Genomic DNA, 13,848 nt, shown 5'->3' with positions numbered 1-13,848 from the left:
ATATAAAGTGGGTCCAGTATTTCTATTGGCAGTAGAGCAGGTTTACTCATGATATAATTTGGGTGAAAACACAATATTTATCTAAATGTTAGTAATTGTATCACAGTTTAAATTGTAAAAAAAATGTTAACCACCTCTAAAAAAAATGATAGAATTCAGATCAACAAAATTCAGATTCAAATACTTTAGTCCCTGTTCTAGCAATTTCTTGGAACAAAATATAATACCTGAGAATCAGTGTCAGCAGGAGTTTGACCATTCTCAGTGTTGCCCATGGAGGTTTGAGTGGTTGGTTGGATTGGGTGAGAGGCCAAATTCATGCTAGCAACAGGCAGCATGGCCAACAATCCGGATGGACCCCAGTACCACAGAGCTATTCGGACAGACAGATGAGGAAATAATTCAATCCTTGAGTCTATTTACAGAAAAAATTATAATGGAGAATCTTTTTGCAGGCTATACGTATATTTTCATCTAGACCAGCAATAAGTCATGGTAACCAAAAACTCACTAAGAAACAGAAGGAAAGGTACAAGAAATCTGAGTTTTGAAAGCATAGGGAGATACCTGCAAGACAGAAGGAGAATTGGTTAGATATTTTATCTGCTATTACGGAAGAAAATTACTGAAAATGGACAGACAATTGTCATTGACATTTATTCATTTAGCATCCAAATTTATCAAACTGATTAGTCCTAGGTAGATGATGAGAAATGCTGCAAAGTTCCAGAATTGTTCAGAAAAGTACAAAAGTACGAACAAGTAGACAACAGAAAGAGCTAATTTTAGTAGATTAACAATGAATCAAGTGATAACGGAAGAGTTGCGTCTTTGGTTGTCTTTGAAATTAAGCAGTTGGATCATTAATGTTAGTACTGCCATGTGAATTTAACCTAAAAAAAAAAAAAACAGGCCACTGAATTTTAAGTTTATTATAATCAGAAAATATCTTTATTAAAATATACAGATACAAATCTTTATAAATATTTATTCTGTGGATTGTAAAACATTTCTGACATTACTTTCTAAATTTAAAGGTAAAGTGTGGAATTTCTGCATCACCAGAACTCCAAAAATGAATGAAGACTTGTTTGTCGTCATGCCATACTTTACAAATCCACTAAATTGTTTGCAGCAATTGTATTTACTTATTTTGTGTTGCTCTCACAACAAAAGTTGGATAACTGTATCAGTGTTTCAGCCACTGCTTGAAAGACTAGTGAACACATACAGGTATGTGTTGAAATTTATTAAAAGGTGACAGCCAATAAAATTAACAACAGTTAATTGATGTATCAATAATACCCCCATCTCTACACATGTAAAGAAAGAACCTCTTGGAAAACAAACTTACTTGGAAAAGATATTGTCTAGCCACCAGCAGCTTCCTGAGGCTGCCTTCCCTGTAAGCAAACACCCAGGGTAAGGATGAATAAAGGGCTCAGAAAGTAGTGGGTGCACAAACAAGAGATCATGCTCACACAAGAGTGCAACATGCACATAATTTACACCTCGACATTTTCATGAAAAGTATAATTCCTGTAAAAAGCCAGGCCCAGTGAAATTCCAGAGTATAAAAAACACTAATAGAACATACAGTTGGGGTAAAAATCTGAGACCACAAGTGAAACTGCTTCTATTCTGCATTTCTTTAATACAAAATGATTAATTACAAATTATATTTATCAGCATTAATTGATTTGAACTGGAAAATGAACATGTATTTCAGAGTTTCTTAGTATTTGGTATGTCCCATGGTATGTTAACAGTCACTTATCAAATAAGCAGATTTGTGACATTGACCAAAAAAAAAAAAAAACTGTAGAATCCTATTTCTTCTCCATTGTACGGCATAATTTGTTTTACATTTTTTAATTCCTGATTTAAATGAACAAAATTCCAGATTTTTAATGCAATCTGAGACTTGGATGTATCGGAAAACAAGTACTGTACAGAAATCTTTGTACTAAATATAATGGCCAACCCTGAAAAAATAAAAAAATAAACTCTAAAAAAAAGATAATGTGCGATTTATGCAAAGAAATGACGCTCCACCTTAAACAGCAAATAGGGTTACAGCAATGAAGTATGTGACTAATTAAACATGGTCCTCAGTGTCAAACTGATAAAAATATGGCAAAGGTTGCACAAAGTGGATAAGGAAGAGATTACCAAATGGAAGCATCAGAGTCAAGGAAAGTCTAGGCAAAGAAATTGCACTGTACGCAACCTGAAAGTTTACAGGAGCTTTACAGAATAGTTCACCACAAACAGAAATTTTTTTATTTGATAATTTACTAGCCTCACATTAAATCGCTATTCACCGAAAAGCTTACCCTGCAGTGGGCTGTTCATTGGTCTGATTCATAAATATATCAAAGTTGTTTTGCAAACTGAATCAACAGATTCTTGGAAAAGATTCCCCATTCGGACAACTCCAATTCTCTAATGACTGCAAAAGGGGTGCATGGCAAGATTTACTGCATGGCTTCAGAAGACTAGAAATAAAAAAAGGCATGAATGAAGGACCACTTTGTTTTTATGTAATTTCAGAGCGAAGCGTGGCAGGGATATCCTTCAAAAATTAATCTTTTGTGTTCCATATAAGAAAAGTCATATGGGTTTGGAACAACACGGGTGAATAAATGTCAACATTTTCATTTGAGTGAACTATTCCTCACCAGATTCACTTCGAAGGATCAAGATTAAGGGTGAGTAGTGATGATTATATAACCTGTAGAAACTTTGAGCCACCATAAGGTCCTAACAGGCTCATCTTCCTGAGGAGGCTGGGCACTCGTTGCCAAATTGTGCTTCCGTTTGCAGTCGTCAACTGTTAGAATTGCGTACATTTGATTACAATGCCCAAAACAAGGCATATTTACTTAATTGAATCAATTAAGTATCATCAACATTTCTCTTGCTTGCTTTCAGATTTCTTACTGAATTCGTCACAATGCATTCTAGGAATACCTTAACCATGAAGGACACAGGTGATGCTGCCCAAAAGGCAACATATATAAGGAACATTCTTATTATGGCTTAAAACACAGGTGTAGGAACAGAGGTCATATGTATACCCAACAAAGGAGTCATTTATAAGTACAGACAAGCCAACAAGCAAATCAATAATACACAAACATAAAAGTATGACTAAATACAGCTACAGAAAGTCAAGAATCTGGGTGTTGAGATATACTTACACAGAACACCGGTTAACTTAGGTTGATCTCTTTAAAAACTCATAGTGCTGTGGTATCTCTCATTGCCAACAATGGATGGAAAAGAAAACAAACAACCAAAATATAAAATCAAGAGCCCTTCAGACTTTGAGTATTTTAACCCTCAGTCTCCCTTCAGTCCTCCAATCAGAGCACTGCACAAACAGACTCCAACAGACAAACATTTGCATGTAAACAAGGCAGTGCTCATGCTGGAGAGGTGCATTTGTTTATGTGCAGTTCACCATATGTCTAGGGCAGAAACATCTGCAAGGAAATAAATCTTTCAAAAGTTACAGTGACTAGAAAATAATCTATAAACAAAAAAGAAAGTCTACATCCATCAGGTGTAGTGACTAAAGCACCCTGTTGAAAGCAACCAAGTGTGAGTGAGAATGGTTAATCTGATTATTCAGAAAGCCCAAAGGTGTCTGGATGTCTGATGATGGTTTAAACATACTGAGTGACAAGTACAGAACCTGGAATAAAGTCCTCAACACTCTAATGAAATAGTTAAGAGAGAGAGAGAGAGAGAGAGAGAGAGAGAGAGAAAGAAACAGGTGCTCAGATGCAAATCCTAAAGAGCAAAGAGACCAGTGATACCACACAGTGGTATGTCCAGATTTAAAAAAAATTTAACTTTTTAAATGATTATTATTGTAGGGCTGTAATAATTGTTTGTGATGACTGAAAGGCTAGATGCTAATAAATTAGCACCTTTACATTGTCTTCATCACATAATATGCAAGTTTTAATAAGCTCTAGGGTAGGGGTTCTCGAAATTGTTTTGGTCTCTAATCTTGCGATCCTACGCCTTCATCACACCCACAGAAAGGAAAGGTTCAGCCAAAATTCTAAATTGGTAACACTAAAGTAAGGTTTAGTAAGGTTGTTAACATTAGTAAATGTCTTGGGCATCATAAACAAATGGACAATAGAGCTGGGTAATAGGACGATGTAATCGAATATCGACGAAATTAGACAATTATCCCGATGCCAAAAGCGACACTCAATGACAGGCGACGATTGACAGCATCAAGTTAGTACAAATCCATGAAGCTGGAAGTCAACAAATATAATAAATAGTAGCCCAGGGTATGAAATAAGCACCCGCCAAATGCGGGTAGCCTATATTATGCGAATGGCGGGTAATTTTGCTACCCGCCATTCGCATGACATCTACCTGCCACTGTGGCAGACTAACCTAAGATGTGTCATGACAGCGACACATGATAATAAATTCTGTTACACACAAAGACACTCACTTGGAGAAACACACTATTATATTTTTAAGAACAGATGAAAGAAAAGCCATCAATGAGTGTCCCAGAGCCGCTGTTTGTTCAGAGGCGTGCAGCGGGAATGTGTCTCATGGAACACTCGCATGTAAAGTTTTCACTCTTCCGTTTCAGTCATCTGAAAACTGTTCGCAAGAATAGTGTCATGTATGAGAATGCTGCAAATTACCTCAGACCATATCAGAAGGTGCTCGAAATTTAGTTTGCTTTATTTCCATGGAGCAGTTCGAGCTTAAAATGCATTGTTAATGCAACTGCAGGTTCACTTTATGGCCAATACATGTGCATACAACCTAAACAAGTACACCTTGAACCTAAAATAGATTTATTTTTCAATTATTATTATTATCATCATTATTATCGTTTACATTTTTAATTGTCTTTAGATCATAATTTGCATTAGTAATTTCCCACCTGTTGTAGACGGATACTTGAGGTAGTCAAATTGAAGGGTGGTTATATATAAGATTTTTTGACAACTTTGTCATTTGAAGTGCAATTTAAATGTATTAATATATTTGTTGTAAGTTTTTGATTCAATAAATTAATTTAAATTTTAAAAGCAAAATCAATTAAATCAATAAAGCATGAATATTCACAATATCCCCATTGGCTAGGGGGTTGACTATGTAATTAGATATCCCAATATTTTGTTTTATAAAAGTATAATGAACATATTTCTTGCATATCGCCCAGGACTAATGAACAATATTTTATTCCATATATATTTTAAAGCATTTACTAATCTTGCTTAAGTTCAGTTTATGAAAATACAATTGCTCATTGTATGTTCATAGTGCATTAACTTATTTTAACAAATATATGTTGAAATTAAAATAGTAACACTACAATAAGGTTCCGTTTGCTAACATTAGTTAACATGAATGATGCAAAATATTTTACAGCATTTGTTCATTTTGGTTGATTTTAATTTCAACATTTAGTAACACATTTTTTTAAATTAAAAGCTGTATTTATTAACATTAGTGGTAACATTTTACAAAAAGGTTCCATTTGCCAACATTAGTTAACATGAACAACAATTTTACAACATTTATAAATCTTGGTTAATCTAAATTTCAACAAAATTCATTTTTTAAATTTAAAGTTGTATATGTTAACATTAGTCAATGCACTATGAACTAACATTAACTAACAATGAAAAATATTTTTATTAACATTAATAAAGATTAAAAAAATGCTGTAAAAAAAGTTTTGTTAGTTCATGATACCTGATGCTGAATGCATTTGATAGTCAACAGTTAGTTAATATTTTATATATATATATATATATATATATATATATATATATATATATATATATATATATATATAGTTAATGAATGGAACCTTATTGTTGTTAAAATATTAGATAATGCACTATGAACTAACGTCAATTAACAATAAGCAACTGTATTAACGGAACTTTATTGTAACGTGTTACAATTAACATTAACCAAGAATAATAAGTGCAGTAAAAGTATTTTGCTTATTGTTAGTTCATGTTAACTAACATAGGTAATTAACGTTTACAAATACAGAACAACCTTATTGTAAAGCACTACCTAAAAATTCTGTCATAATTTACTCACCCTAATGTTGTTTCAAAACCATATGACTTCTTATGCAAAACACAAATGAAGACATTTTAATAGATTTCACTGACATCTTTTCAATACCATGGCAGTGAATAGTGCCTCACTATAAGGGTTCTTTTACACTAGCACTTTTGGTGCACACCTGGGGTCGAAAGATGTCCAAGTTTGGTTCATTTGTATAATGTGAACTGTGTTTTCCGAACACGGGTGCGTAAACATGAACTGCAACCAAGTCCACTTGAAAAGGTGGTCTGGAGTACGGTTCATGTGAACTCCAGTATGGTTCACTGCTGGTATTAACACAATCGTACCAAATTACGGAAGTAGACCGCTTGATGACGTATAATTCACGTCTTTGCAGGCTCGCGATCGCAATTATTATGGTATCTCCTACCTGCTCACATTCTTCATATCTCTTGAAATGCATCAGCAGGCTTGCGGCAGACAAACGCTAATATTCTTCATATAGTTGCACATTCAATGCAAACACAAGTGTTGTTCTGTGTTTGGCAAGTTTTTGGGGTAAATCCCAAAAAAGACAAACTTTTACACTTCACTCAACACAGTTGTCACGATTCGCTGTTGTCTGCCCTGTGTTTCTCCCGTCATCTGTTCCCGGACTACACTTCCCATAATTCCCTGCTCTCATCTTTGCCAGCTGTCCTTCATTGTCCTCATCTGTGTTTCATTTAGTCATTATACTTTGTGTATTTAAAGCCCTGTTGTTTGTATCATTCGTTGTCAGTTGTTGCATGTGTTTGGCCTCCCGTGTTTAACCAATGCCCTTCGTAGATGTTTGCTCCCATTCATGTTTTTGTTTCCCATCGTGGATGTTTTATTTGTTCCTGTGTCTACCAGTTATTTGTATTTGTTTATTTTCATTAAAATCCTTAGCTGCACCTAGATCCAGCTCTCTTCACTTCTTCCCAGCATTACAACAGTGAGATCTTCGAGTTGTTACCTAGTTACAGTGGTAAACAGCTGTCGCTGTACTCAAGTTGATGACATAATCGGACCGTGGTTCGGACCCAACAAATATGATGTGAACAGAGACCACTGGGAGCTGAAGGAAACAAACTCAGTCCAAGAAATCGAATCAAAGTGTGAAACCACCATAAAAGCAGAAGTATCAAAAGTAGTTCCATGTTGCTCATGCGCATAATTTCAAGTCTTCTGGGGGCATGCAATACATTCAGATGAGAAACAACCCAAAATTTAAGGCATTTTTTTGTGCAATTTTTGACAGCTTGTATTTACTTTAGTGCTAAGCATGTTAACAAGCTTCTCTCATAGCGCTCAAGAATATGCAATGAACGTAAAGATTTTCTCAGAAAATGTATATAAATTTCGGATCATGTCCCACTAGGTGGAAAAAGTATGCAAACCCTTGGATTTAATAACCTGAATAACCTTTAGATCACTTTTGGATCCTATTCAAGCATTAAAGTGAGTGTTATATCAAAATCATGTGATATTCATTCAAACTTATTTTGTATTCCACATAAGGAAGAAACTCAAGTGTTTTATGAGGGTGAGTAAATGTCAGAATTAAATGTTTTTTTTTTTTTTTCCACAATTTAGGATGTCATATTTGGCAAATTACACTCAAGTGTAACAGACTATTTCTTCAATTTTATTATTGTTGGCTACCACCTAGCACGTTTTTTTCTCAGCCTATACATAGACGCAGTGTCATGTTAAAAGTAGTTCAGGTTTAAAAAATACTCCATGTAGCTGTTTTGAACATAACATGTACAATGGCCCTATCTCATCTCCTCTATTATATCCTATTTGAATACATATTCGGTCTTAAAGCAAAACAAAGAATGCTGAATCTTGCTGCAAATAAAAAAGTCCAACCCATCAGTTTCAGGACAATTACTTGTGGCGGTACTTGGCTTGATTAAGTTTCAGTTTTGCAACCTTTGTAGCAAACATTTCATTAATATTTTAAAAGTGCAAGTGAAGCTGTTTATATATATATATATATATATATATATATATATATATATATATATATATATATATCACACACACTCACCTAAAGGATTATTAGGAACACCATACTAATACTGTGTTTGACCCCTTTCGCCTTCAGAACTGCCTTAATTCTACATGACATTGATTCAACAAGGTGCTGAAAGCATTCTTTAGAAATGTTGGCCCATATTGATAGGATAGCATCTTGCAGTTGATGGAGATTTGTGGGATGCACATCCAGGGCACGAAGCTCCTGTTCCACCACATCCCAAAGATGCTCTATTGGGTTGAGATCTGGTGACTGTGGGGGCCATTTTAGTACAGTGAACTCATTGTCATGTTCAAGAAACCAATTTGAAATGATTCGAGCTTTGTGACATGGTGCATTATCCTGCTGGAAGTAGCCATCAGAGGATGGGTACATGGTGGCCATAAAGGGATGGACATGGTCAGAAACAATGCTCAGGTAGGCCGTGGCATTTAAACGATGCCCAATTGGCACTAAGGGGCCTAAAGTGTGCCAAGAAAACATCCCCCACACCATTACACCACCACCACCAGCCTGCACAGTGGTAACAAGGCATGATGGATCCATGTTCTCATTCTGTTTACGCCAAATTCTGACTCTACCATCTGAATGTCTCAACAGAAGTCGAGACTCATCAGACCAGGCAACATTTTTCCAGTCTTCAACTGTCCAATTTTGGTGAGCTCTTGCAAATTGTAGCCTCTTTTTCCTATTTGTAGTGGAGATGAGTGGTACCCGGTGGGGTCTTCTGCTGTTGTAGCCCATCCGCCTCAAGGTTGTGCGTGTTGTGGCTTCACAAATGCTTAGCTGCATACCTCGGTTGTAACGAGTGTTTATTTCAGGCAAAGTTGCTCTTCTATCAGCTTGAATCAGTCGGCCCATTCTCCTCTGACCTCTAGCATCAACAAGGCATTTTCGCCCACAGGTCTGCCGCATACTGGATATTTTTCCCTTTCACACCATTCTTTGTAAACCCTAGAAATGGTTGTGCGTGAAAATCCCAGTAACTGAGCAGATTGTGAAATACTCAGACCGGCCCGTCTGGCACCAACAACCATGCCACACTCAAAATTGCTTAAATCACCTTTCTTTCCCATTCTGACATTCAGTTTGGAGTTCAGGAGATTGTCTTGACCAGGACCACACCCCTAAATGCATTGAAGCAACTGCCATGTGATTGGTTGATTAGATAATTGCATTAATGAGAAATTGAAGAGGTGTTCCTAATAATCCTTTAGGTGAGTGTATATGTCAGGTCCATAAATATTGGGACATTGACACAATTCTAATCTTTTTGGTTCTATACACCACCACAATGGATTTGAAATGAAACGAAAAAGATGTGCTTTAACTGCAGACTTTCAGCTTTAATTTGAGGGCATTTACATCCAAATCAGGTGAACAGTGTAGGAATTACAACCGTTTGTATATGTGCCTCCCACTTTTTAAGGGACCAAAAGTAATGGGACAGATTAACAATCATAAATCAAACTTTCACTTTTTAATACTTGGTTGCAAATCCTTTGCAGTCAATTACAGCCTGAATTCTGGAATGCATAGACATCACCAGATGCTGGGTTTCATCCCTGGTGATGCTCTGCCAGGCCTCTACTGCAACTGTCTTCAGTTCCTGCTTGTTCTTGGGGCATTTTCCCTTCAGTTTTGTCTTCAGTATGCTCAATCAGATTCAGGTCAGGTGATTGACTTGGCCATTGCAAAACATTCCACTTCTTTCCCTTAAAAAACTCTTTGGTTGCTTTTGTGGTCATTGTCCATCTGTATTGTGAAGCGCCGTCCAATGAGTTCTGAAGCATTTGGCTGAATATGAGCAGATAATATAGCCCGAAATACTTCAGAATTCATCCTGCTGCTTTTGTCAGCAGTCACATCATCAATAAATACAAGAGAACCAGTTCCATTGGCAGCCATACATGCCCACGCCATGACACTACCACCACCATGCTTCACTGATGAGGTGGTATGCTTTGGATCATGAGCAGTTCCTTTCCTTCTCCATACTCTTCTCATCACTCTGGTACAAGTTGATCTTTGTCTCATCTGTTCATAGGATGTTGTTCCAGAACTGTGAAGGCTTTTTTAGATGTTGTTTGGCCAACTCTAATCTGGCCTTCCTGTTTTTGAGGCTCACCAATGGTTTACATCTTGTGGTGAACCCTCTGTATTCACTCTGGTGAAGTCTTCTCTTGAATGTTGACACACATACACTTACCTTCTGGAGAGTGTTCTTGATCTGGCCAACTGTTGTGAAGGGTGTTTTCTTCACCAGGGAAAGAATTCTTCGGTCATCCACCACAGTTGTTTTCCGTGGTCTTCTGGATCTTTTGGTGTTGCTGAGCTCACCGGTGCATTCTTTCTTTTTAAGAATGTTCCAAACAGTTGATTTGGCCACACCTAAAGTTTTTGCTATCTCTCTGATGGGTTTGTTTTGATTTTTCAGCCTAATGATGGCTTGCTTCACTGTGACGGCTCTTTGGATCTCATATTGAGAGTTGACCGCAACAGATTCCAAATGCAAATAGCACACTTGAAATGAACTCTGGACCTTTTATCTGCTCCTTGTAAATGGGATAATGAGGGAATAACACACTCCTGGCCACGGAACAGCTGAGCAGCCAATTGTCCCATTACTTTTGTCCCTTAAAAAGTGGGAGGCACATATACAAACTGGTGTAATTCCTACACCGTTCACCTGATTTGGATGTAAATACCCTAAAAAAAGCTGAAAGTCTGCAGTTAAAGCACATCTTGTTCGTTTCATTTCAAATCCATTGTGGTGGTGTATAGAGCCAAAAAGATTAGAATTGTGTTGATGTCCCAATATTTATGGATCTGAATGTATGTCGAATCACACACTCTTCAGAACTCATAACCAGGTCTGTTGCATTGCAAGTGCAATGCTCTTATCAGTTGAGATACCATGCAATTTGATCTCTTGAAGCTTGTAAACTTGGTTAAGTAATGAAAACTTTTAAATATATCGCCATACAAGTCAGGCACTTTAAAGGGATAGTTCCCCCAAAAATGACCACCCTCTCATCATTTACACACCCACATGCCATGCCAGTTCTATACAAGATTTTTAGAAGAATATCTCTACTCTGTTGGTCCTTTCAATGCAAGGGAATGGTGACCAGAAATTGGTTCTTTCAATGCAGAAATTGGAAGGTACATAAAGCAGATAAAAGCAGCATAAAATAGTCCATAAGACTCCAGTGGTTAAATCCATATCTTCAAAAGAGAAGTGATAAGTGTTTGTGAGAAACAGAAAAGTGAAAAATCTCCACTTTCACTTTCAGATGTGAAAGTGAAACTAAACAGGTACCACATGTGACTTTCAGACGTGAAAGTGGAGATTTATAGTAAAAAAAGGACTACTATTGATCCATTTTTCACCCACACTTGTATCGCATTTGAAGATGGATTTAACCACTAGAGTCTTATGGATTACGTTTATGCTGCTTTCATATGTTTTTAGTCGCCTTCGGCTTGCTCACTGGGGTTATAAATACAATTAAAATTGAATTACTTTTTAAACAATTCACAATCGTATTTTATTAAACTACACAATGATGACTCATAGACATTACAGTTTTATCTTCTGTAAAGATGCTTTGAAACTATGTGTGTTGTGAAAGGTTCTATACAAATAAAAATGACTTGACTTTTGGACCTTCAGATTTCTGGCTATCATTCACATGCATTGAAAGAACCAACAGAGCTGAGATATTCTCCTAAAAATCTTAATTTGTGTTCAGCAGAAGAAAGTCATTCACGTCTGGGATAGCATGACAGTAAATGATGAGAACATTTTCATTTTTGGGTAAACTATCCCTTTAAGGGTTTAGAATTTCATAAAATAGCATTATGTGAGGAAAGGGTAGTGTAGGAAATTATAATTTGCCAATTTATTCAAGATTTGTATGGAAGAGAATGAAAGTAAATACAGTAGCACATTTAGTGGTTTTTATTTTCACCAGGAACCTTTGGTGATATAAATAACGAGCCACAAAAATAGTAAAATGTAGTTAGTCTAGTTACCAGTACTCTATGATAACAGGGGCCTGTACCATGAAGTTAGTTGAACAAACTCAGGGGTTATAGGATTGCATTGGATTTGACAAAACCAAACCAATCAGGCTTAACTGGTACCATGCAATGCTCATGAACTTTCTTTGTCAACTCAGGCTTTGATCCAGAGTTTAAGATTAGTTCAGGTGCGTATGCACACGATTGAGTTTGCTGTGAACAGCCAATCGTGTATGAGGGATTAACCTCTCGGCTGAAGGTCATCATGAAAAAATAAGGACAAGAGATTGTTATTAAAAATAAGAAAAATTAAAATGCATAATTTACACAGCACAAGGGATCACTGTACAATTATTACGAAAATTAAAAGACATTTACACAGCAAGAAGAAACACCGCGGCTGCTAGAGCTCAAGAAGACTGCTGGAATCAAATTCAGAATGTGATGAAAATATAAAACAGCTGATATATCACTGCGTAATTCACTTGTTAATTTTAATAACAGCATTTGTTAAACCAAAGCTGCCAAAACGACTCATTCTCTACTTCTGCCACATTGTGATGTCACACTGTGGTAGACATTGGCTTCTGACTGCCTCCACAACAACACATCAATGCCTACCTTACCTTTAATCACTTCCGTGGCCTCCCCAGTAATGGTGAGCAGTAAGATGGTAAGTAGAGAGAGCAGGTCAGTCAAGAGCAGAGAGCCAATCAAAATAGCGTTTACTGACAGAGAATGAGGGTGAAAAATCACCATGTTTTGGAAATATACTGTATGATCATTTATTGTGCAAAAAATCTTCACTGATATTATAAGTGAACTTAAAGGAACATATTAAAATAATTAAAAAAGGACATGACATGACCCCTTAAAAAAATATAAAAGCTTTTATATTAATTTCATTTGAAAGCTACTTCAATACTTAATACTATTAAAAATAATATAGGATATTATTGAAAAAAGAGAAGAAAAATGAAAAGACAATGCAATTAAAAATAAATGTAACTGTTATTTTATATACAAATTGGCTGGCATTAATGTTGAAAGCTCTCACTAAATATCTATAGGCCTATACATTTATTTATAAAGAAATATCATTTCATATAACTTTTAATGTATTGGCCTAAATTAAAAAAGCTAAATGCTATCTGAAATGTATATCTCCAAAATAAAATTGATCATACAAGCCTATAACAATAATTAAATAAATGATTTATACAATACATTTTTTTCTGAACTTTGTGGTCATTAAATTAGCCTGTCTTGTCGCCGGTGTTCTTTTCAGGAAAAACAGGAAAAGCCCAATTATCTCAGACAACTATCCAGATCAAAACAGAGTGTGCGCTTAAAGAACCAACTGAACTAGAGGGGAATTACATGATTAGTAGATCTGGTATACATCTTATCATCTAAGATGCATTGAGTGACAGATGAAAAACGGACCGCAGGTGTGTCTGTTATAAATTCCTATTGTAGTCAATCAAGTAAATAGTGTGTAGGAAATGTGAAAATACAGCAAATGTCTGTCAGAATCAGCGATCAGGGAGTGCCACCTCCCTTGTATCTAGACCACTGCAGCTCGCTGCTGCGCCATTCTCGCTCGCTTCCCCGTGAAGTTTGTGGAAGCTGACAAATAAAAATAGGATTTTATTTGCTGACAGCATTGTCTGACA

The 13,848-nt window shown here is 36.1% G+C and overlaps 1 protein-coding gene across 1 annotated transcript in view; it reads right to left on the bottom strand.

Annotated features, from left to right (window-relative positions):
• The window catches only part of LOC127627227 (SUN domain-containing protein 1-like), a 65,878-nt gene extending 52,947 nt beyond the window's left edge, over nucleotides 1–12,931 (bottom strand). The window contains exons 1-5 of the mRNA XM_052103571.1: nucleotides 12,799–12,931; nucleotides 3,204–3,230; nucleotides 1,355–1,403; nucleotides 512–567; nucleotides 228–373 (exon numbers count right to left, since the gene is read on the bottom strand). Coding sequence (XP_051959531.1) covers nucleotides 228–373; nucleotides 512–567; nucleotides 1,355–1,403; nucleotides 3,204–3,230; nucleotides 12,799–12,931 — 411 coding nt within the window. The remainder of the gene's footprint in view (nucleotides 1–227; nucleotides 374–511; nucleotides 568–1,354; nucleotides 1,404–3,203; nucleotides 3,231–12,798) is intronic.
• Between the last annotated feature and the right edge of the window lie 917 nt (nucleotides 12,932–13,848).

Source organism: Xyrauchen texanus, chromosome 33 (assembly GCF_025860055.1).
Source record: "Xyrauchen texanus isolate HMW12.3.18 chromosome 33, RBS_HiC_50CHRs, whole genome shotgun sequence".
Taxonomy (NCBI): domain Eukaryota; kingdom Metazoa; phylum Chordata; class Actinopteri; order Cypriniformes; family Catostomidae; genus Xyrauchen; species Xyrauchen texanus.
The sequence above is the reverse complement of the archived record's forward strand: the minus strand, read 5'-3'. Positions and strand labels throughout refer to the sequence as shown.